This window comes from Trachinotus anak, unplaced genomic scaffold (assembly GCF_046630095.1).
Source record: "Trachinotus anak isolate AG129_WGS33_773 ecotype Australia unplaced genomic scaffold, CSIRO_AGI_Tana_v1 ptg000011l, whole genome shotgun sequence".
NCBI classification, from domain to species: Eukaryota; Metazoa; Chordata; class Actinopteri; order Carangiformes; family Carangidae; genus Trachinotus; species Trachinotus anak.
In genome coordinates this window covers 17,960,616-17,986,093 of record NW_027273862.1, presented here as the reverse complement: position 1 = coordinate 17,986,093, position 25,478 = coordinate 17,960,616, and the positions used below count along the sequence as shown (strand labels likewise).

The window sequence follows — 25,478 nt, the reverse complement described above, 5'->3', positions numbered from 1 at the left end:
ACTCTTGCGGGTTCTGCGATCCCATTTCAGCACTTGTGTCCCTTCAAAGGCACTGAAATGCATGGGGATATCAGAATGTGACTGTAGGGATGACACAATATTTTGGCAGGGTGAAGCAATGCAACAAGACACAGCATATTCATCGTATGTACTTAACACCAGCAGACAACGTAATCAAAAGTTGTGGCCAACCACTGTCTTTAGTTGATGACCTAAATGGGTTTTATTGAAACTGGAAGCGACTTGATTGATCTCTAAATAGTGATAGGACATAAATCTTGATTATCTTGATTTTCCTCTGTATATTACCTGGCAAGAAATCAAATCCTTTATATACTCTGTCTATTGCTGTCAAGCATATACAGTATTACACTTTATAACAAATTAAATGACAAATACTGATTCTGAGTAGAAGTGCAATAACTTATTGTACTTTAATCACACACAAAATATAACAAGAATTAGTAAATTCATACACTCATTTCAAAAGACAGCTTGGAGCCACAAAAACATGAGAAAACCTTTTGAAACTCATAAGAATGAACATATCAAGAGAAAAACAATGTTCAAACACAACTTTTGAAAAACAATTTTACAATGCACCACCAAATGAAAAAAAAGGTGATTCGTTTGAATTCTCGATAAATTGTCTCACCAAAAGAAAACAAAACATCTAATTAGTAACATTTCCAAGAGTTTTATAACACTTCAGTTCATTTTGCATGCACAAAAATGCACATGCACACAACAGCACACATATTTATCATATATTTACTCCTATACTGATTGCCTGACTTCAGTAGTATTAGAAAATGAGAAAAGTGGCTGATGACGTCATCATTCAGAGATGGAGTTGTGCAGCGTACAGGAGGAAGAGGCTTTTCATGTAGAGATAATCTTGCTTTAACAGTTTGTATGGGGTAGATACAGTGTCTGTTGTTCCTGGTGGAGGAAGACGTGACTGGAGATGTTTCAGTCCAAGAATAAAGAAACTTAAATACACAGAAGAGAGTGAAAACAGAGCATATTGTGTGAACCTGAGCTACTGAAAGCCAGTATGTCTGCGCACTGTGCAGAGTGACAGTCTACATTAAACCAGCTAGAGGATAGATGGCCCTGTCTGTCCTGACACACAATACTGCAGCACACAGCATCCACATGGCTCAGTGTTAATTAAAAAGCCTTCCTGGGTTGGCCGTGCGGCTGTGCCTCGGACCCTGCGATGTGTGGAGGGGATGGGCTGGGGGGGGGGGGGGGGGGCAGCTTTGGGCTAGTGGACAAGTGAGTCAAAGGAGAGCGACAGTGCAATGTGTATGTGTGTGCTGAGGTGGGTGATGAGGAGGCGGGGGTGAATCTTTGAAAGCAGAGCCATGACAGCTGAGGGGGAAGCATGTGTGAGGCATGTTTGTTTTGCATTTACCCCCTGAGCGCAGCTGTGTGCACTGTCCTTTTCCCAGAACACCGGAACACAGCAGACGCCCTCACGGCTCGCCCTCCGTCCAACCCCTCAGCTAGAGCAAATGGGGCCCCATATCCACATTTACAAGGAGACCCTCTCAATTTTGAGATGTGTGCTCTTTAGTCAGGATTATGCATATGCCTTGGATTTGGACCGGAGAGTAAAACTGGATGTAATTTGGATGATTTCGGGGTGATCTGCTCTGCTGACAGGTTATAGCCTGCACCCTGCTTCTGTTACCTGCCTAGAAGGACAGTGAATGTGGTTTGGTTTAGAGAATTAGCAATGGTTTCTCTGCCTGAAGGTGTACTACAGGGTATCAGGTTTGCATTTCAAAACCACGAGACCCTTGTTATGCTTAAGGCTTAAATCAGGCCTTGCAAACAAAGGAAGAACATGCATAACCTCATCCGTAAACCTCATCTTCTATTTCTGTCACAGGAGGAGGCAGTTACCAGGGAATTAAAACAAGGTTTACTGTTTGGATATTTAAATGAGGATGTGGATATCCTCATTTAAAGGATATGATTTGGATGCTCCTTGCGGTGCTTTACCATGATTTTGCTTAAACAGGTACTGCTCAGATATCATGCATGATCGTTGCTGTCCAAGCTCCCCTCAAGGACAGTGAACATAGCACAGGACAGATTCACAGTCTTTTCTCAGAAACCAACCAGTACACCTATACTGTAATTCTAATGACCCCATGACTTCTGTTTGTCAGTTAGTCCGTTGCAGACTCAATTAATTAAACACCACTCTATTTAGGACATGTTATACACTATGTGGGTAAGATATCGATGGATATCTTGGGGGGAGCCAATCCAAGCTGACATTGGGTGAGGGCGGGGTACACCCTGGACAGGACGCCACTCTTGGGCAAGATATAAATGAGAATAATTACAACTAGATTTTGACACATGGCCCATTTACAAGATGAGACGACAAGATTTCATAATAACGTAGGACCCAGCTGATATTGCACTTTATCTGCGCAAAATCACAAACAAAATTTCAAGTAATCAAATTGCCAAAAACCAACTGACACACAGTGAATCTGGGAGTTTGGCATCCGGGGTCAGTTGCCAACTGTGCCTGCCTGATAATAAGCCCTTGCTAGTGCCTCAGCTTTAACATAATTCCCACAGAAATCCCCTTGACTCCTCCTGTTGCCTTACTCACAAAGATTGAATACCATCATCCAGCATCATTTAGAAATGTTAGGTGTGCATGTGATGAACAGAGACGTGATGTCTGTGGTAAAATAGGACTTCGGGGCGTCTGAAGATTGAGGATGAAGTTGATATTTGCTCAAGACTGCTTAGTTGTCCACAGTGCCACATACAATTGAGATGAAATTAATCCTGAAGTTGATAGATGTTACACTGCATTGATCTGGTTGATGGCTTCCTTTGTTTGGTTTTGACAGAAATAATGAGAGAAAAAGAGGAAGAAACACAACATGTATGCCAGTATGGTCAGCTTTAACAGCCAAAAACAGCTGTGTTTAAGTCCAGAAAAGGCTGTTGAACACTGACATCCTTTCAGTGTTCAAGTGTCAACACTCTGTGTAATCTCCACCAGCCGCCTCTGTTTCAAAGGTGGTGGCTGCTGGTTTCGCTGTTATTCCTGGCAGTCTGAATGACTAGTAGGCACTTCTCTCTCTGAAACTCCTGAGACTGGAAATGCAAAGGGCACAGTCATGTCCACTTGGAGTCTGTCCTCCTGAAAAACAGAGCTGGCTCTGTTTGGAGGCTGGAGCTCCCAGGCTCTTCAGCCCTGAGAGCAGCAGGCCTGCTGAGCCCCTCTTACACTCCCACACATACTTCCTCCTCCATCCCTTCCTCTCTGCGGCCATCAGCAGGCTGAGTCAGTGCGGCAGGTGGATCTCTCACTCTGACCACACTAAAACAAACCGCATTTCATCTGTTTGACTTTTAAATACTAGAGGGTAGAAGCACTTAGAAGTTTTGTAGTTACTGAAATACACACCCACAGGTGGTTATTGTAATGTTTGTGTTGGATGCGAGAAGCTTCATAATGTGAGTGATATGCTGGATATAAACAGTTTCCTGTAGCTTTAGCTTAGCACCAGCATGACTTAAGTTAAGCATGGGTTAATGCTGATAAAGATGCCTTGAAATAATATGTACATTGCAAATAACAACTAAATCTGAATTTCAGTTTTTTAAGGATGCTTGCTGAGCTATTTGTCAAATCAAAACCAGCAACAAAATGACTGGAGGGAAAAACACAATAACACTCAAAATTTAAATAACATGGTAAGAATAAAACAGCACCTGAACAAAGAACTACAATGACACCGAAAGCACTGTACAAACAGAATTTCCTGTCTTTTAGCAAATAAGTGCATGGATTTGTTTGAAATTTTTAAACTTTTCCTAAGAATACCTTTGCCTATTTTCAGTAACACACTGCAACTCCTGTTATACAGTACAGCATCACCTCCCACCGGGCTGTCCACAAAGCTCACTCGCCACCTGTGGATGCTCTTTCCCACCAGAGGGGTCGAGAAACGTGGCGGTGCCATGCCACTTATGCCAAAAATCTTGTTTTTCTTTGAGTAATCTTCATCCATCCGCGTATTTGCATAATTATTTCATTGCAACATTAATAAAGGTAGTCATTGTTGCCTTTAGAATTTGTGATTTTAGTGCCCTCTCACGCCATGCTTAGATGTCTCAGGGGCCAACAAGCCCCCCCCCCCCCATCCATCACGTATCAACACATCATGTGGCCCAAGATATGGCTGCGCTGTGCTCTTTGGCCTTCATGCGCAAAGCAGCGATACTGGAGGACTTGCGGTCTGGGTCCATGTTGAGATCGTACGTGTTGATGCCTGCAGCCATGCCAGGGGATCCTCCAAACAGACTGCCCATGTGAGCCTGTCCCACATGACCTCCAGGGCTTGGTACACCCAGAAAATCAGACATCCCGCTGGCAGAATGGGGGTGAGGGGTCATACAGGGAGTCACTGTGTCGCAGGGCACAACACAGCCTGGCACAGGAGACGCTGCACTGCTGCCACCAATCCAAGAGGGGTTCTGAATCTGAAATGTTGATGGGAAATTGTCAATGGTAAATACTGATAAAACTGCTTCATTAACCCCACTGGCTCTCTAATTATTTATCTAATCGGACACTTTTCTGAGCTTGATCATTTTTCCTCTGATTAAAAGAATACACTGGCTGTTTAGCCCATTTACTACAATTTGTGTATATGCTAGATTAACCACTGTGGGCAACACAAAAGGCAAATAATGAGAAAACATGGTCTGGGCAGCCAGTGGAGACTACAGGAAGTTTCTGCTGAGCTCAAAGAAAAAGCACATTACTTGAAACCACAAATTGTCATTTTTATACTTCGGTTTTTGTATGGCTTACACAAATGAGGTATAATGGTAACCTTTAGAGATGCTGGTAGGCAGATTTTTTTTTACCATTGGACAGAGCCCAGCTAGTTGTTTCCGCCTGTTTCTAGTCTTTATGCTAAGATAAGGCTCTAGCTTCACATTTAGGGTATAACTATGGCAGTGGTAAAGATCTTCTCACCTAATTCTCGGCAAGAGAGTGAATAACCATGTTTCCCAAAATAGTCAGGGACTATTCCTTTAAAAATTGATTCTATTGAATGGTCACTGAAATGAATGCAAGCAAATTTTCCGATCTGTACAACCAGAATCAAAACAGAAATGTAAAAACAGTAGAATGATCAACCCTGCCTCGTAGAGTTTATGTTTACGTTGAGAAGAATGTATGGAGTTAATTTGGAGTTAATAGGCTAAAAAATTGTCCTACACCTGTACTAAAGTACTCATTCTTTACCTGTGCATAGTTCTCTGGACGCGTCAGAAGAGGCAGCTCATAAGCTGTTGAGAAGTGTGTCCGGACCTGCTGCATCTGGCCAAAACGCTCCCTCTTTCTCCACTTTGCCCTTCGGTTCTGGAACCACACCTGCAGAGAGAGATTTTCTGAAAGTTATAAAACAGGCAGTACTGTTTGTGATTTTATCTAAGAGGACAAGAGCTCTTCACTTTTATCTTGCACAGTATCCAGGTCTAGAACCAAGGTGAGATTAAATACATGCGATAGAGAAAGGACCTGTATAAGGATTGATATTGGCAATATCGGGCCTATATTACTTCGTATAGGATCGAAAAGAAATTTTGTGGTATCGCCCTACTGGACAGGCAAAACAGAGACCTTTGGAAACAATGACATAGACACCCAGGTTGCTCCCTGACAGGGTCTTATCAGCCTACACTACCAGTTATGAGAGCAACATGAATAACGATATACAAGCGTTACTGACCTCGCTGTTTCTCTTCTATAGTATTTCCTACAGCTAATCAACCGCAGAGTAAACAGTTTGCTTCCTGTTTACACCGGCTCCTGCACGCCAGGTGTATGTGAATGGTCCTATGTTTTCAGCATGGCTGTATGGTTTTCAGGTGTGATTGTATGAACGGAGATGGCTACTGCGCTAAAATGGTCATCTGGACGGAGATCACTGTCATTTTAAAACAACCTTTTAAAATAAAAACACAGCAGTGTGAAAAGTGGTGGCTGTGAGTCCCTCCTGTTAAACCTTTGGTCCTGCGTACATGTATAAGCACATACAGACCACCCACATGCAAAGATGGCACAGTGATGTACGTGTTCAGGTAAAAGCTTAGTTAATACCAGAGCACATATGAACTGGCCATGGAGACTACCAGGTTAAAATCCCAGTCAGGTGGTGGCCCGTCATAACATCCATGAAGTTTTAGAGGTTTTTACCGGCTCCATCAATGACTTCATGTCTCCTCGGTCTCTTGACTGGCCCCGTCAATGTTATTCGGGCGACCAACCAAGCAAATAAGTCCAAGGCTGAACTGAACTGAGTTGGAGAGACCTACAAGCTGGTAACGGGCTCCAGCTGACTCAGAACTGGCTTTTCTTCTCCTGGAAGTATAAGTAACCTGAAGGCTATATAATGTTACATGTCTGTTTTCATTAGTGACCGGTGTCAGTAGGCATGACAACGTTAGCTAACTTGCTGTTACCAATATTATGAATGTGTTCGGCAAATGTTGCTATAGCTAGCTGGCTAACTGTCAGCATTATTGTGGAGCATATCCATGCAATGCTAAAGTGGCGCATTTTGATTTTCACACACCTTGCTGACTGTGAACTTGAAAGGGGGGAGGGGTGTTTGTTTTGGTCTGAGATCTAGTGGCAGTAGCAACCTTGTATAAAGGACTTTCCCCTGAAATCTGAAGGAAAAATTGCTCCTTGGATATAAATCCAAGTTTCCCTTTAAAATGGCAAAATGATCCCATGCAGTGCTGCCAAAAGCCTGAGAGGGTGAATATCAGAACTGATACCTGCAGCACATAAATCGGTGCAGTTTAGGTAAAGGAAATTGTAAAGACAAAGAGAAAAGGGATGTAGCTTGTAAACACTGTGCTGCAGCCATCACTTCACTTGAGGCACCCAAACAACAGCGGGGTTAATTCCAACCCTATGACTAATGTTTTCTGCAATCATTATTGACATTTAAACCCTGACACTGTTATTTATTGAAAGCATTACTGTGTTTGAATTACCACCAAAGTGTGTGAAAGTCATCTAAATCTACATTTGCCTTTAACAGGCTTTAGATGTCACCTGCCATGCCTTTCTTTAAAATTTAATGTCCGATTTTAATGGTTTGTTATGCAACCCTTGGCTATTTGATTTTAACTACCTGACTGGACCGATTATGGCACAATTAAGCAACACAACCTTTTTCCGTCTGACACTCTCTGATATGATTTATCACATTTCATGTCTCTGCTCTTTGCTCACACACTTCACTGTAAATCTATGGAGGCAGTATGGGAAGTTGAAACATGAGATGGGATTATAACTGGGGTTTGTTTGCATTTTCCTTTTTAATTTCCTGAGGCCTTAAGCTCCAGCTCTGAGATGCTGTCTCCCTCTAAATTAAAGAAGCACACAAACCAGAGGACGTCATTCCTCTCTCCTTGATGTTTTCATACATCCTCCTCTGCACTTTCTTAGCCAGAATCTACAACCCCATATAATATTGCTGTGTTTCTCTAAAAATGCAGATTTTTGTTTAGTAATTCTTAAGGTTTAAATTTGAGGGGAAAAAATCAACTTAACATATTTTTAAAAACTGAATATATACTGTATGTTGCAAAGGCATGTTTCAGCATTGATTTCAGTCACCAGAATCATATTTCTTATTTTTAGATTAACTACACTTATCTCAAAAATTTTTACATGGGATTTTCTTTTTCTTTTTTTTGTAATTTATTGCATCTTTTCACGACTTCCTTTCAGATGTTTATAAATAATCCTCATTGGTATCTAACTTCCAGATAAGATAATAGTCAAGTAATAGTGACCAAACTCAAGTTTTGAATTTAAATTATTTTAAATAAGTGACTATTTAATAGAATAAACTCTAGGGTCAACCAGTTTTTGTTTTCTTAACCAAAAACAATCTGACAGAGTTGGTAGGGCCCTGATGGTGTTGACATCACATATTAGAAACAGGTAAAATTGTAATTTTATTTATACGAGTGTGGATTTTTCAAAGTCACAAAATATGGAGAAACATATCTATTAAGGATTTAGCATATAAGGGATTTAGTTATTCTCTAAAAGCACAAATTTGCTTCCTCCATAAATTGTTGGAAAATTAAATGCAAACAATTAGCAAACACTGTATTTAAATTGAAATATATATCGTGTAATTGATAGTTCTGTGCCTCCCAATTCTTGAGCATTTAAGTGTACGTCAAACCAGAAGACTTTTCATTTCAATTTTTTACCAAGTTACCAGGCAACAATAACATAACCCTCAAACAAAATGAAACCAAGCAAGGGATATTGCAGTCATGAAGTGCCTCTCATTAAAACGGACCCAAACAGTCAGGTTTTCATGTAGACAATAAATCATTCTTGTGATCACATTCGAAATTTGTAGACAATGGCTCAATAATACTTATAGGTGAATATACAGAGCAGCTGGCACAATTTCCCAGCAGAGGATACAGTATGCTGCCTTGTATCCAGGCACGTGACTCATCATGTTGTTGGTAAAATAGCTGTCATCAGAAAACTCCAGATCACGTGTACTAAATTTGGTAATAGGCTAACTGTAGGAGTAATAAAGGGAATTTTCACATTTCATCAAAACTTATCTGTTTATATGCAGGATATGTTTTGTCCTGGTTCTCAGTAATCATTTCATTAAGAAATGTTTATAAGGTGTCTCCACCAACAACTCTGATCTGCCCACTCTGCTTTTTGCCGAGTCTGTTGGCTATTATACAGGGAGAACATATTTTTGTGTTGCATACACTGCGTTGTGACAGTAATTGGTAAAGACCTTGACAGCTTAAGTAGCTGGTGGACTTTCAATGAGGCTTTATTTATGTTACAGCCCCAGAGAGAAAGAGCAGAGAAATGCCAAACTGGCCCCAGCAGGAGAGCTGTATGGGGCTGAAAACACTTTGAAGTGAGAGACTGGCTCAGAGGATTGATAACCCGCCTCTGCTGTCACTCATGTCAGCTTCCATACCAAAGTAAGAAGAAATCCACGGCTGAGCCTGGCTTTGGTTTTCCAACACCCCCAAAGTACTAATAATATCATGGAAACACCTCTGACCAGTGTTGTTGTTCGTTAAATGTAGGTTTGTTCCCTACTCCCCAAAAGTCCTCTACCACATTATTTCATAATTTCTGGTGTCAATTAAAGATAAGTCCAGGACACCAGTGGACTGATTCAAATAGAAATCAGAGATTTTGATACTTTATGCTAACTGGCAACGGGTTGCACCCAGATTGGACTGATAGAATCTTTTTTGTGTTGATATATGAAGGTTTTAGATGTACAGTATTATAAACCCAGCACCTCATTCTGAAGATTTGTTAACGGCTTAAATATTATGCATGTCATCTCTGTCCTTTGTGAAATAAGTTATATATTTAACTGTAAATCTGAGAAGGGCTGCAACTAACAATATTTTTCATAGATTAATCTGACAAATATTTTCTTGATCATTGTTGTAAGATGTCAGAACATAACAAAAAAAAAAAAAAAAAAGACCATCGCAATTTTTCAGACCCTGGGATGACATCTTCATGTTGCTTGTTTTATTCAACTAACAGTCCAAAGACAAAAAAGTTTTCAACCTTATATCTGACAAATAGTTTTAGGCAGCCTGTTTTTTAAAGCCTATTTTCAGTTGGTTCTCAAAAAAGGTCTCGTGATATCTCACCAATAAGACAATTCACTTCTTCTTAGTCAAACAAAAAATGTGTTTATTTATAAAATGATGTAAATTACTTGAATATTTTAGCATCTCTGCAGTTTTGGACTGATCCTATTTGCAGGAACCATCATCTCCTCTCTTCTTCACTCGGTCAAATCAGGCTTTCCTGCTATTTCACCTTTCGTTAAGTGTTTGGATCTATAAACTCATATTGACATCTGTGTTTGTCTGGTGAGCTCCACATGTCAGACGCCATCTTGCCTTTCTGAGCTCTCTGGACTGACAGAATGGCAAATCTGAGAGATGTGATGTTTTGGGAACCCCGACCCTTGACCTCTGACCTCCACATGTATCTGTAGTGCATATGACTCAGATCTGAACTTACTTTCTCCCTTTGAAACCCAGAGACTGAAAAAGCAAACAACTCCAGACGCTTACGTTTTTTAACTGAAAGCTGGTTTTGTGTGTGTGTGTGTGTGTGTGTGTGTGTGTGTGTGTGTGAGCCATCAGACAATGAGGTATAAAATCCACTCCTCAGAATTACAGTCTCTTAAACATTTTTCTGTTTTTGCATTTCAATGAAAATGCTTGTCAGTTTTAAAAGTTAAAGCAAACTTTTCAGCAGCATTGGGCAAGGCTTTTTTACTTAATTTTTTTTTTTCTCACTCACAGACGTAGAATTCATGAGTGAGTACTTTTGCGTGTGAATGACCTGAACAGAGTACAGAGCCCCGTTCTCTGACTGACAAGGCATCTCGTGTCTTTTATCTTTTTAACTTGAGTGTTTAAGAGGGCCGCTGGGAGAGCCCAGGGCTGTAAAGCTGCATCCATCTGAAGCAGGCAGGTCTGTGATAGTATGAGCAGCAGAGCAGAGCAGCATACCTTCAGAGACTCAGGGCTGAGTTATAACCCCGTGGCTGCACAGACTTCCTGTGCTTCACTGCTTTTCTGGTCGCCGTTCCAGTTTCACCGTGTAGAAAATCGGTTTTAAACCATTTGTCACTGGCACACAATAAAAATGTAGCTGATAAGTTGTATGTTTGCATTAGTTTCAGCAAAAGGTGGAATACACCATATCCTTTAAAACTGTTCAAAATTCAGACACGACTTGTAATATTCGCTCACTCCCAGCCCACTCGCGCAAAGCCCACGGGAAGGGTTTCACACCTACCCTGGAGACCCCAGCAGGGACACATTCTTGCCTGGACAGGATGTTAATGAAAGAAAAACACAGAAAATCCAGGGGCTTTGGCTGTCCATGGTGCACACATACACACACATACACCACACACTTACAGAAATGGTGGAGGTCTCGTCCTCTGTTCACCAGTGTTGGAATGCATTACAGCAGTCAGGACCTGTTTGTATGCATATTGGGCCAGAGGGTCACTGGAGGGGTTTCAGTCAGAGAGGTACTGTACACCTCAGGCTCGACTACTACCAGCTGAACTGAATTCAGCTCCAAAGAAAAAGGCCACTGAAACGATCCCATGGAAACACAGCAGAGTTGAACGAGTCTCCTCGTATGCTGATGAAAGCCTGCTCTCGTAGAATTGCACATATGAGGCCCAGGCAGCTCAAACCTCAGCCCCCCCTGGGCCCCCTGGCCTCTGTTAGCTCCCACTCCCCCACTCTCTCCCTCTGACTCCCACAATACCAGATAAATCTCTCATGTTGTGCTGAGAGTGACGTTATCTCTGCAGAGCTGCAGATGTTGAAGGATCCATGAAGTTGTGTTGTTTAAACATTGCCTGTTCTGCTGTGATGAAGAGCTCATTTTTTTAACGTATCGATAGGGCAGGCACGTGGTTGCATAAGGTTGTTGACTATTACTGTAAATAAGAATTTTTTTTAATGAACCTCAATCTGTTATTAGAAATCTGATGATGTTTGTTGGTTTGTGTTTCCTTTTTTTTTTTTTTTTTTTTTAGATCTAGCTGCTGTTTTTTTTTCTGTCTATTTAACTGCACATGAAATTCCCCTAAACACTGCTTTACCTGCACACGAGCTTCAGTCAGGTCAGTCCTCAGTGCAAGCTGCTCCCGAGCATAAACATCGGGATAGTGCGTCTTCTGGAAAACCTTTTCCAGCTCTTCCAGCTGGTAGCTTGTGAAAGTCGTGCGGTTGCGTCTTTTCTTGCCTTTGTTGCTTTCCCCGCCATCAGTCTTGTCCAGAGGGCTTGCTAAGTCAGTGCCTGGCAGCCTGTCAGAGGCTCCTTTGACACCTTGATCCTTCACAGCCAGGTAACCGGTGTCCATTCCAGGTGTGTCAGGGTCTGGGGCCAATTCAGAGTCTGTCAGACTTGAACTGTCTTTACCTACAGAGACAGGGAGGAGATGGACACTGTTAAAAGAGGTTTATGCTTTTATCATTTTATCAGGATTGAAAGGATGGAATCAAAACAGATCGTGTTACCCTCTAACAGAGGGTGAACATGAAAATAAAGGAAAATATGAAAGTCATTACATGAAGTTGAGCAAAAAGGTGTATTATAACTTGGCCATGAGAGACACAACAGACAGCATATAAAAGTACAATAAGATAAATGTGCATTTTGATCTACTGCTCTTCTTCAAGATTTAGGCTGCACTGCACAGTTAACAGATTTAAGTCATGTGTGTGGATTCTCCAGATGAACAATAAAGAACAAGGGGAAAGCTGTTAATATTCAGACTTCAAAGATCCTCAACTTCCTCTTTTAGTGCCTCAGTCAGAAACTGGCTTTTTGCAATACTTTGGTGACATTTTCCTTTGGAAAGCCTTTGGGAAGCAGAGTTTTGAACCACCTGAAGTGTCCACACAAGATGCACCTGCTTTCTAATCCATACAATGTTAAACCATAAGGAACTGCAGTTGGAACATAGATGCTGACATACTGTGGAGGCAACCAAATAAAAACTTTTTATTGGGGCTCTATTCTGTTAACTTAAATATACAGTCACTGGCTTCTGGCAGTATATTCATAAAAGATGATGTATTTGTAGGATCAGTATAATAACTCATGGGGTGTGATAGGGTGGAACAAAGGAATTTCTTGCTCTTAGTGAGGAAATCTGTCACAGTTGTTAAATCTGAAATCTGGCGTGCAGTGCTGAGTACGTGTGTTGATTTGTTTGTCTAACTGCCTGCGTAATTAATGGATGGCCTGGATCACTGGCTGCATACAGGATCTAGTTGTAGTTCGTAGATCATTCTGCGATGTGCTGGGGATTAGACACCCTGTCCATAATTTGAAGCTGACAGAAAGTTGCAACCTTTTTTTTTTTTTTTACTGCATGTCCTCCCTAACCATCAGCAACCTCTGCCTCACACACACACACACACACACCAGTCACTCTCTTCCACTCAGACTCTGTTTATCAGTCTTGCATGTGGTTGAAGTCTATCATCCGTCTGCAGAGTCACCTGGCAGCAACACTGTCACAAGTAATTTGCAGGGGAGTAATTTGTAGTCATGCAAAAATGAGAAAGATTCATCTCTGTACTTTCTCTGTCACACGCACACTTGCTTGCTTCATGGCTGCAGCTTAACTGTAAAACCTCAGGCAGCTCTCTGATCATAAATTTCCACAGTCATGTCTCTGCCAGTGTTCTTGTCTAAGCTGGCAGCTCTTTTTGCCCTGCTGCTGCCCTGCATTGAACTAACCAGTTTGCACACACAACTTTAGATTAATATACACTCCCATCTTGGAGGATGTGATAGCTGAAAGTGTGGAAAGGACATGTTTTGATCCTGCCTAGTAAGGCCATGTCAGCGTACTTTCTGTGGCTCAGTCTGGTAGCAACTCCTCCGTACCATGTGAGGTGAAGTTATTTTCAGGAACGAGGACGTCTCTGCTCATCCCGCCATTTTGTCAGGTTAGAACCAGGAGGTGTTTGTGTTCATGTGACCTCCGTGTGCAATTCTCAGCACTCAGTCAGCACAGAGGATCCCACAAGCACACCCAGTGACCCTGAAGTGAAAGCCATGTTGGGTAATGTGCTGCAAGGTGAGGTGAATGGATAGCTTTTCATACACTGTCTCACAGACACATGCACAAAAGTGTGTCTTCCAAGTGCATCATTTTTGCCCTTTAAGACATCATCTATGTAGGCATTGTTGGGGACCCAGTGTGGTGTTGTTGTGTAGTTTAGTTTACTTTGGAATACAGTTTTTTTTTGAGTACAGCACTTTACATGCAGCTGGTTTCTCATGCAGCATGGACATGCTCACATTTGTACCAAGGAAAGTACTGAGGTTGGAGTGCCAGCCCCGGGCATGGCACATATATCTCAGTCAGTTGGGGCTTTGCTGAAATAGATTGTGTGTGCAGGAGCCCAGTGTCATATGAAGCTGCTGTTTTATTTTATTCATTGCGAGGAGAACATAAACTCCCACTGGTTGGAGGTCCCATATAGCACACAATGCAGATTTTGTAGGATGACAATGAATGAGATCAGATGATCAGCTCTGCAAGTTCCAATGAGCAATGGGGCTCTAGTTTCTGAGATGTTTGCCCAACGGTGCTGGGAATGGACTCAGGCTGAGGAGCAATGTTTTGGTGGCAGACCACTCGCCAGGGGTCTCAACGCCCACAACATTGCCTCACTGTCCATGATGAACGCATCCTGTTTGGGTTGAAGGGAGCAAATGGGTTTTATCCCACTGTAAATACTCTCTAGTTATTTCATCATATTTCCCTGGCCGGCACCCACAGGCCCCACAGGGCGAGAACTGTCAGACTGTTTGAAATCATGAGGCTTCTCGCTGATCAAAGGCTATTGTTTGTATTGCATGTCACTGATGTTTTTTTGGCAGGAGTGGAATATTGTGACAATCTCCTGCTTGTTATCCATGCGATCCGCTGTAGCTGTGAGGCTCTCCAACACTGCCCAAGGTGAATGGCAGCGAGCCCTCCTGCTGAGAACACCATATGTATGATGAACTTTAGAAAGTCTTACTGCAAACAATGCCTGTCAGGAGATAATCTCTGTGAAAAGACAAAAGAGGCAGGGAGGAGTGGCTGTGAAAAACATATGCTGTATCAAAACCTCTATCTCACTGTTCATGAGCACAACTGCCGTTTTCCTCCATTACACAAAAGACAATTTCAGCTTACACCTGCACTTCTACATGTAGTGTCCAGGTCCCAACCATAATCCAGCAAACTCACAAACCACAATTCCCTTTTTTTTCTTTGCAGATGAACATGCCATGCAAAATGTTTTGAGTTGCAACCACAGAATGTTCTATTTTCACTGCCGTGGATCCAGCAGTCGGCATCTGTTACTGTGCACAGGGAAGAGAGTCTGCAGCTCTGTGTGGTGGGCACAGAGAGAGTTCTGCAGAAATTGAACAGAAAGTGCTTCAGCACAAGCTGAGGAGTAATTTATAGTTTATCTCGTGGCTACAGAACAACACATTAGTTTGTATACAAGTCTTCACATGCAACACATGCAATAGTTAAGTATTTATTTTTTGACGCAGTAGGCCTACATCTGTTGGCATTGATATCAAAATCTGCAATACACCTCATTTGCAATATCATGAGACAGTTCCCTTGTGGATATCAGCACCAAAAATTGACGTTCTTGTGCGTCAGACATTCAGCGCGGACAGCTATTAATTCACAGTTGAAAATGAGGGGGCGACATCAAAGTGTAATTTAACTGGCTGTAAAGCGACGGGGCACCATCCGTGCCTCTTTATTGACTGGGATGACTGGGGTCAGCTCACAGTGTTAAGAGGAAACACTATAAATTACACCACGCTGCAACTGAGAGAGATTAACAGCGTGTTGCTCAAACTGGAAAAGAAATATCCGAAAAAGAGGGAGAGGCAAACAGTGGAGAGAGAAGACTGAAGAGGAAAGAAAAGAAAAGAAGAAGAAAGTATACTTTGTCAAAATAAATGCAGAGAAGAGAGGAGAGGAAATATGTTGGCAAAGTATTTATTTGAATGTGTTTTTGGGGTTTGTTTTACTGACTTAAACTGTGGATTGGGATGTAATATGGAGCTTTGAACAGTGGATAACTCTTAAGTCTTGCTTGGCTGCACAGACGGAGACAGGCTGAGACACTGATGCCTGATGCTGTGTGGGCTGGACAGTCAAGCCAAGACAGGAATGACATGATACATGTAATATTTGAAGTTATTTCAGATTCCCTTTGGTTTTGTCTCATGAGTGTGACTCCATAAATGGACTTATCACAAATTACAAACCAACTGAAGATAAGTGCTGAAGTACTGTACTTAAGCACAATTTTGGGAATTAATGTACTTTTTACTCTACTGCATTTATGTGATTGCTCTAGTTACTTTATAAATTAAGATTTTACATACAAGACACATGATTATATAATTAAGACTAATGAGTTGCTGTAGATTAAATTACGACTATTAAATTAGTTTAAAGTAGCTTCACATAATCCACTACAACATTTCACGCTAGTAATGCATTGGATATAATCCAATGCATTATTATAATACATAAATAGCTCTTTTACTTTAAGTATATTTTGTTAATAATATTTTTGTGCATATACTGAAAGACTGCAGGACTTTTACTTGTAATACTTTAAACCTGCAATAATAGATTCTTTGGCCACTTGGGGGAAGCAGAATGAAGTTGTGATCACCTTCTAAGTCTATATGGTGAACCTGTTAGCCAATAGTTACATATTTACACAGCTAGCGGTTACGGAGCAACATTTGGAGTCATGTGTCCAACCATCTCACAAATGTAAATGCAATGTTCATTCTGTTGTAGCTCTGTTTTTGGTCTCTACCAACTCCCGCGGGAAATATCGGGCTCTTTAGCTGCCGAAGGCTCCACAGTGTTCGCCAGCTGGTGTCTAACTGTGTCTGTCTGCCGTTTGGAGCGGAGCAGGTAGAGCCTTTATAGAGCTCTTCACTAAAAACAGCTGTCTGCTGTGGCTGAAAGCGGTGCTATGAGAGCAATGAGATTGAACTTAACTGTGAAGATGTGGCTCAGACAAAGCTTTGTAAAGCTGAGGGGAGCTGCATTTTCGCATGACCCCTCTCTCTTGATTTATCACTATGACGACCCCTTTCATGTTGTAACACTGTCTTCTCTTTGTCATGTTATATTGTTATGATAAAAATATCAACTTTAGCCACTTAACTAAAGGATCTCAATACTTATTCCACCACCGCTGAAGATGCAGTCAAACCCTCTGTTCCTGAAATCTAACCTTGTCTGTTTTGGAAGTACAAATAACACGACTATGAATAGCTTGACACTATACTTGCGTGGTGTGGTGTCAGGTGCATTTATCCAAACATTCTGGGATCAATACACACATTCACATACATACACACACACACATAGACACAATGCATTTTGCAAGCCACGGCTTTGATTTGGAAACAGTCAGTGTGTCTTACAGACAGAACCTCAGCAAATATCAGTCTATTACTTTTGAGCCAAAGCTTTTCTTCTGTCCCATGTGATAGGTAGCCATTCACTTTGAAATTCAACACTGCTGACTGAGCAGAGCGATTATCCTTTTCAGCAGGCTGTGCAAAACTCACAGACTATGAAAAAAAAAATCCATGAAGTCTAAGACTGATAAATCACCTCTCTCACATTCTGTCTTCCTCACACTTACTCTGTGTCTCTCTCTCCTTCCAACTGGCTCTCTTCCAAATGTTTCTCTCAGATTTTGGAGCAAAACAAAATTTCCTTCATCTTATGTTTTTGTTGTCCGATCAAAAGAGAAGATTCAGTCTGAGGGGGATTGCTTGTTAGAGTACTTTTTTGTGTGCACGCACATAAAATGAAAGATACTTTGCTGGCAAATTTACTTAACAACATGCACAATCACTTCTTCCTTCCAAGGATTCAGGAACTGAAAATCTTTTCTGAATATTCAACAGCGGACTGAGAACATAAAGTGCAATCAATTTCCACCAGTTAAGACGTCAATCCTAACAATGTGCACTGCCGCAATACTGAGGTTTTGGAAACACAACTCTCTCTTAGGTTCATAAGAAATTGTCTAACAACAGAAACAGCCCTCCAAGTGTTCAGTCGCCAACAAAATCTTGTTGTCTTAAGGCCTGTCTGTCCAGCAAACCTAAACCCTGGAAATACAGTAGGTTTGTGAGGTTTTAAGACAAACAGCTACAAATAGAACATAATGCGTTAACGTATTTTTGCTGACCTGTCTGTGCACTTAACTGCACAATAAAATACCGGCATCTGTCTGTATTGCATAATGAATATTGAACAAAATTTTAAAAAATAATAATTATGTAAAATAGCCGCTAAACACTGTTTTATTTATTCCCTGTATTTATGTAGGTTTTTTAGTCGAAATATATGTTTAGATTCTGGTGTAAGTGGTCATACAAGTTACTATTCAACTTTTCAAAAGCCATCAGAGTTTGAAAAATCACTTGTCTTAACAATATGAAAACATTTTTTTCTCCTAAAAAACAGAAATCATGCAGCACCTTTTGAAACGTTGGTTTTTGGTACAACATCAGTGAAGCAATGTGACTTTTCTCAAAGAGGTAACACCTTAGAAAACACCATGAGGAACCTTCAGTGCGTTACCTGAAAACAGTCGGCCATTACTGTCAGAATGTACAAAAAAATTACTCGGACTTGCAAAGCAAATATAATGTAGACGTTAAAATCTAACAGAATAAAATCAACTGAGTGCAGTGGAAAAAATCACTCACATACAACAGGTCAAAAACAAAACCTGAATCTCTGATTTGCAGCCTTGATGCAGTCCTCCACAGTTGGTTCTGTATCAGTCTTAATTTCACATGAAGTGGTGACAAAGAGACCAAAGGAAGTCCTGGACTGCATGAGCCTTTTTGCCCTGTTGCTCTCACTCGGCCATGCAAACTGAGCCTAATGTAAATTGCCCTGCCAAACTTTAAGCTAAATGGTAAAATGATCCTGAGTCCTTGTCACCTCCACTCATGTCACCGACTTGCCAAAGCGTGCCTCAGTTGTCTGGGCTGCATGGCTGGTTCCCATTACTCCCTGCTCGCACCAATCAGAGCAGACGGCCATTATGAGGTAGAAATGGTTGTGTTGGGTTAAAGATGGTGAAGCAACGAAAAGACAAAAGAGGAGATCTTCATTTTTGCAAGCGCACCTGAATGCTGATCCTACTGGAGATAACTGTCTTCCACTGCTTCGGCAGGGAATGAAATATTTATACTTAACAAGGCAGCAGAACTGGATCGAATTCTCGCTTTGCCCAAAAAATAACTTCTTGTCCAAGCTGGAATAAACTGCAGCCTTTTATGTCTTCAAATTACACCAGCAGTGTGTTATACATTCAACAATGTCATTACCCTGCACATCTCAGTCACTGTAAAAGACTAAAAAAGTGATGAAAGGCACAATCCCCCTATAATTAGGCCTACGACGAAATAACATGCTTTGTCTTGCTGGTGTAGTTAAATAGTTAGTGTTTAAAACTGGACTCCAAATGTTGCAAAGAGCTCTGTTTTGACACCAGGGAGTTTCAAATGGGGGTTTCGAATGGATTTTCTCTGCTGCGTGCTTGCAGGGGAACTCGCCCTCCTCTCCAAACAGATGAGGACAGGAAAGCCGAGCTAAAGGTCAGCACCCTCAGACACTGAGGGAAGACACGGACATATCAGAGGAGGATGTATGTTGTCTCTGGAGGTTCACAAAGACATGTAGGTGGCTGCTTTGAGACTATGAAGTGACTTAGTGAATCATCCTCAGGGCCTTATTTTTCCAATCAAGAAGTTCCTCTCTAGTTTAACTGTTGGGATACATTTGTATATTTTTCATTGTTTGTTGTGCAGCGGGTCCTTTTTTTTTTACTTTTATGCATCATTTTAGAGAGAAATATTGTGATTTACATTTATTTCAGAGCCATAGTTACTACTCACTTTACAGATTAATATTTTACATGCAAAATATATGATCATCTTAAACAATATATTTCATTGCTATAGATTAAAATACTACTATTAGTGATATCTAAAGTAGCCAAAATTGACAAACTACAGCATTAAAATGCTGCTTGCATGTTACTAACATGCAGAAGAGCCTGTCTGCACAATGAGGACTTTTACTTTTAATACCTAGCCTATGTTTTGGTGATAAGTACTTTAAGTACATTTTTTGAGTGCAAGGCTTTCACTTTTACATTCTTATTTTACAAGCATACTTTATTTAAGAAAATTATCTGATTACTTTTTCCACTGTTTTGTATTTTTTTTAAATGTATTTATCAGTTTGGCATCTGTAGTTTTTGCTGCTTTTGACTTGGACCTGTATCGTAGTAGCAGGGCAGCCTGTTCGCCTTTCCTCAGCTCGCCACGCTCAGTCTGATGCTCAAAGTGGTCCATGCTCCAGGAGTTGCCTTGTTGATTTCACATATCACGATGATTGGCAGTGTGTTGAGCAAAAACAACATCACCGTGCGTTGTAGTGACTCTAATGTACATGAATGTTTATTAGACAGTTACGCTCTTCTCAGCCAAAAATATCTCAGTTATAGCTGGCAGCTTCAGACAGATCTGAGACCAGTCATCACATCACCTCTGACTGAAGGGATCAAGCCACAAATTATAACAACAAAGCAAATCTTTGACAATTTGAAACTGCCCGGCAATTGTGTAAAATACAGGTCTGATAAAAGAAGTGTGCCAGGGAGTAAAATACTCCAGCATTTTCCAATAAAAACATCAGGAATCGTTTATCATTTTTCTCCTCAGCTAGTAAATTCAGCATAGTTTACTGCTGCCTTCGATTTATGTGCAGTCAGTAAAAAGATGAACGAGGGCCTTCAGTCGGTGATAGTCACCAGCCTCAATGCATTTTGATCGAGTTTTTAAAATGTCATCTTCGCATAATTGACACACAGCCTGCGAAAGCGAATTGAATTCTAACATGAAAAATTACATTATTACGCAGAAGGCGCGATAAAATGAGACATGGATGTTACAAATATAAAAGCTGGATCTGTTGTGTTCGTCTTCATGAAGTGACCGTGAGCAGAGAAATGAAAGCAAACAGAGAAGTTTGACATCTGAGTCTTGTTAGTGCCAGAGCTGCTCTTGTCTGTAGCGCCGAGATGTTTTTTCCTGCTTCTTCAGTGTGAATCCGGTCATTTCAGCCTCCTTGCTGTAAACGAGAATTTCTGCAGTGCGAGTGACCCTGACAAACTACACTGATGTATTTTACTTTAAAGTCTAATCCTGATGTTAAAGGGGGGAAAAAATAATCAAAGACAACATCTAAAAAATGGAGAACTGAAATGAAATTTGATGTAATTGAACCCACTCCTTCATGCGCATCGCATCTGCTCCAAACACGACTTCGCTCTCCAGGTTGGGGGTAATATTAAAAAAAAGAAAATCCTAACAAAAAAAAAAAAAAAAAAAAAAAAAAAAGAAGAAGAAATTGGAAGGATACTTCTTGGAAGAGCTCATATTAAAAACAAAACAAAAAAAAAAATCGTTTGGACTAAAAAATGAAGTTTAGTCACAGCCCAATAACTGTGGCTTATTTACGACATAATAAAAAAAAAATTATATTTCATCTCGATTTACCGGGTCTATGCTAAGTTTAATAGGTGAGTAAAAAAAACTTAACAGCCAATATAAAAGAGAATGAGCTTTTGAAAGATATTGATCTCCGACATTTTGGAGCAATAAAGGGATTTTTCAGCAGGCCTATATCCAGGAACTGTCAAAACATCCTTTAACCACTTCCACTAAACATTTCAGTGTAATGCTGACGGACAGGCGGCTGTGTGATTCAAATGGAAAAGTTTTGACTTCATGCGCAAAAGGACACGATTTTGGCCTTCCGTCGATTCCATCAATTTCTTCTATTTTATGTTGTTTAATTTCATTTATTCTTTTTGAAATCGCAGTTGAATTTTTTGGGGGTTTACATCATTTACTGACAGTTCTGATCTAGTTGAAAATGTGATTTTGAACAGATGTTTTGGGGCTGTGCGCGCACACACACACACACACACACACACACACACACACACACACACACACACACACCAGTTTTATCCTAAATGTAACTCACCTTGTTCGTGTTTTGTGTTGACGGTATTTTTGAAATTTAAAAAAAAAAAAAACGCCTGAGTTTATACATTTTCAGGTATCGAAATCAAATGTTATACACTTGACAGAGAGATACAGAGCCCCCAGGCTTCGGGATTTCAGTCAGGACCATGATGCGTCTGTTCTGCACATAACCTCGAAACTAAAACATATTCAGGCCGCATGTTTCCAACCCAGGGTGAACAAAGATTGAGATTTTAAGACGCATTTATGCGTTTTGCAGAATTTAATACAAAAGGTGTCTTTGATTTAAACCGTATATATAATGATGAGGCATGTTCCTCCTCAGTCTTTATACAGCAACTTAATTCATTCTGAAAAACCCTTGTTTGTCCGCTTGTTTATTTGTTTGTTCGTTCGTTTGTTTGTTTGGCTCCTGATATGTGTGGATTTATTCTTTTCAAGTTGTGGGCCAAAGCCGAATTTGGATTAAAATATAGATGAATTACTGTCGTTGTATAGCAAGTATTAGTGTTCTCTCTTGTGTGTGTGTGTGTGTGTGTCTGTGTTTGTGTGAGGGAGAGAGAGTGTGTTCTCCTTTATGAGCAGGCAGGGATGTTGTTGAGCGCAAAGCAGCTTGAAGTCAATTTATCCACGTTTTAATTTAACAAAGCCTCTTTTTGGATGACACGTCTTGATCCTCCAGTTTTTATTTTGATATCGTGTGTTTCGGGTTTGGTTAAAAATGGTTTCAGGTGGGAAAAAAAACAGGGATTAATGGTGCTTCAGAGAGGCCGCCTGCCGAGGGTCAAAGTTTTATTTACACCCTCATCATTCACCTATTACAGCAGTGTCCCCACGCAATTAAATCTAATTGGAGCCAATCGGGCAGCGCAATGAAATGAAAATATTATCAGTTTGGAGCTCACTATTTGTGCCATCTGAAAACCTGTTAATTCAATTGTCCGACTCAGCTCCAATATTGAGGATTGTAATGCAGATTATCGCATTAAATGCGCCCTAATTTAATTTTGATGGCCAAAGGGACAATTTGATAGTCGGGAAGATTATGCCTCTTCTCAACTGTGTTACGCACATAACTGCTGGGCCATGTCCCGTGTGCTGCTGCTGGACAGAGAGGTGGCTGCTGACGCTTTTTACGCACGAAGGAGGTTTCAGATCTCAGAGGAGACAGGAAGAAGAAGACGAAACAAGGGAGTTTAACCTGCAAAATTGGCTTCCGGACAAGTGATTTTACCAGTCGCACAGCCGAGAAACAATTAAGCACTAAACACAAGGCCGCAGATGTGAGTTCCGTCAGGTCACTGATGGAGCCACAGTTTCTGCACCATGCGCCGGTATTTGCGATCCAAACTTCCAAACCGCGGAGGCTGTATCTGCGGATTTCGTGGGGACGAGTGGAGTAATGAACGATGACTGGCAGCTTCAACATTTTCTGCACATGTGGGAAATGACCAGACACGAAACTAACGTTGCAAATGGGAGAAAAATAATCTGATACTCAGCGTCTGAAGTAACTTTTTTTTTTTTTTTTTTGCATAAATTCTCACAGAATAACAGGCTAGGTTTTTGCTGATATTTTGGTGACAGTCCCTCTGCTGTGTCTTGGGACGCCTCACCTTTCCAAATTCAGCGGACGTCTGTAACTCATCACCTTAAAGTTAGTTTTCCCTACTCACCATAGCACGGGATGAGCGCTCCGTTGTGTCCCCTCTCCTGGTGCAGTTTGCCGTCCTCGGGGGGTGTTTTGCAAGAAGACCTCTGCATAAACAGGTGGTATTTACTGAAAGTGCCTTGCCCAGCTGCGGCGGCATCCAATGACTGGCACTCCTGCTGGAAGGGGCTCCGGGACTTTTCTCCGTAAGCCTGACCTTTGTTGGGCAGGAAGGCAGTGGGGCTGTATTTGGTGTCAGTGGCTGGGAATGTCCTAAAGTGGTCCGTCTGGTGATCCCTACCTTGCGCTGCAGAGGGGCTATAATATGAATCCATGGATGTCATATCGCTGTATGAAACGCAGGTCTCGGCGTTCATGCCTAAAAAAAGAGTCAAGGGAGGAAAAATACCAAACTTTTCTCTCTCTCTCTCTCTCTCTCTCTCGCTCTCTCTCTGTCTCTCTCTCTCTCTCTCTCTCTCTCTCTCTCTCTCTCTCTCGAAAAGGGAAGCGCAGACGCCCCTTCCTCTCTCTTTACATCATACAGATGAGCACACACACATGCACATGCACGCAGAGACTGCAGCGCACACCAGACCGCAGCTGGGTTTGGTTATAAAACGATTCAGATCTTTTCCAGGAACCACTATCGTTGACCAAACACTCCAAACTCCCCCGCAGGTTTGAGGAGAGTTACACAAACCCGTCTTTCCTCAGAGGATGGGACCCAGAGCTCCTGGCTTCAAGACCTCTCCCGAGTGATTATGCTGATGACATGAACAAGTTAGGTCGCTTATTATCTGGAGGAAGAAGAAGAAGAAAAAAAAAAAAGATTTGCAAAAATAGGGGCGGGGGGCTTAACACATGACATTAATGTAATTTGGATATGAATATAGCCCATGAGTGATGGCACTGGGGCGGAGAGGGCACAATTTTACGCTTCATTTGCAATGGTTCATCAAGGGCAGCTCATAGTCAGCCGATTGTGTTCCCGCAGCCAGCTCTGTGGTTTCTGTATGAAACCGCTGAAAAACACTTGGGATCGATTGGGCCTTGTGAAATTTCTTGTGATTTTATGGGAGAAGGTATGAAAAACCTAAAAAAAAAAAATGGTGGTCTCAAAATATATTACCCACACGATTGTGCGCATTAAATAAAGTGATTATTAACTTTTTATGTTTTGTTTTTTTCACCTTGTCCAGCAGATTTGGTTTGATTAGTATAGCCTGTTTGCACTGACGGCACATATTTCAAGATACAAATTTAAATAAATCGTGCTCAGCCTACATGTCATCTGGGAGAGATGACATGATAGGTGTTGTTTTACAGCTTGCTACAGCTGCTGTCTTTAGGTAGTGAGTGATCTGCAAATCCTGTTTCCATGTGTGCAGCCATTTAAGAAAGGACACCTGATCTGTGCAGCAAGTTGTTTAGAGCCTGAAAGTGAAACAGCCTGGAACGAAAAATCAACCTAATTCCCTCTTAGACAATATTATAGGCCTATGCCAGTAGACAATGTGCTGCTTAATAACTGGCAACTCGATTAGAATAACAGAGGCAGTAACTTTTTTTAGAGGCCTTGTGTATTGTGTCGCTTATTCTGAAGCCACTGCAGTGACTTGACATCTGCATAATATAACCCGATTCTTCTGTGTATTCGCTATGTGCTTTTTTACCAGGCTGGAATTCAGATTATACAGTTTTAAGGTGTAAATCTCACTTTCTTGTCTCAGCCCACCCCTAATACACCCGTTTACATCCTGTATGCTTAATGAGTTTCTCTACATCATCCAATACACTTAGTTATCTGTCATCACCTTCATCAACCAAGTTATGTCCTCAATAAGCCTCTAAAAACACTTTTAGAAAAAGACTTCAATTTAATACACACAATTTCATTTTATTTATACAATTTATTTTGTTTTATTTCTCAGTTTCAATATTGCAGTCCAGTTGTATTGTGGACATTGCTGTTTGATATGGTTGTGTCAGTCCACTCATTTGGCAGTTTGGCTGCTTCATGGGAGC

General features: G+C 41.1%; 2 protein-coding genes across 3 annotated transcripts in view; both read right to left on the bottom strand.

Moving 5' to 3' along the window:
• Window positions 1-25,478, bottom strand: part of saa (serum amyloid A) — a 323,028-nt gene that overhangs the window by 177,630 nt on the left and 119,920 nt on the right. The gene's annotated exons all lie outside the window — the stretch shown is intronic.
• On the bottom strand, window positions 410-23,914 carry alx4a (ALX homeobox 4a). Its single transcript, XM_071488624.1, has 4 exons — window positions 23,479-23,914; window positions 11,748-12,067; window positions 5,306-5,434; window positions 410-4,530 (listed from the first exon to the last, which is right to left on the bottom strand). Exons 1-4 carry the CDS (start codon window positions 23,828-23,830, stop codon window positions 4,210-4,212), a joined length of 1,122 nt encoding a protein of 373 aa, XP_071344725.1. The 5' UTR covers window positions 23,831-23,914; the 3' UTR covers window positions 410-4,209.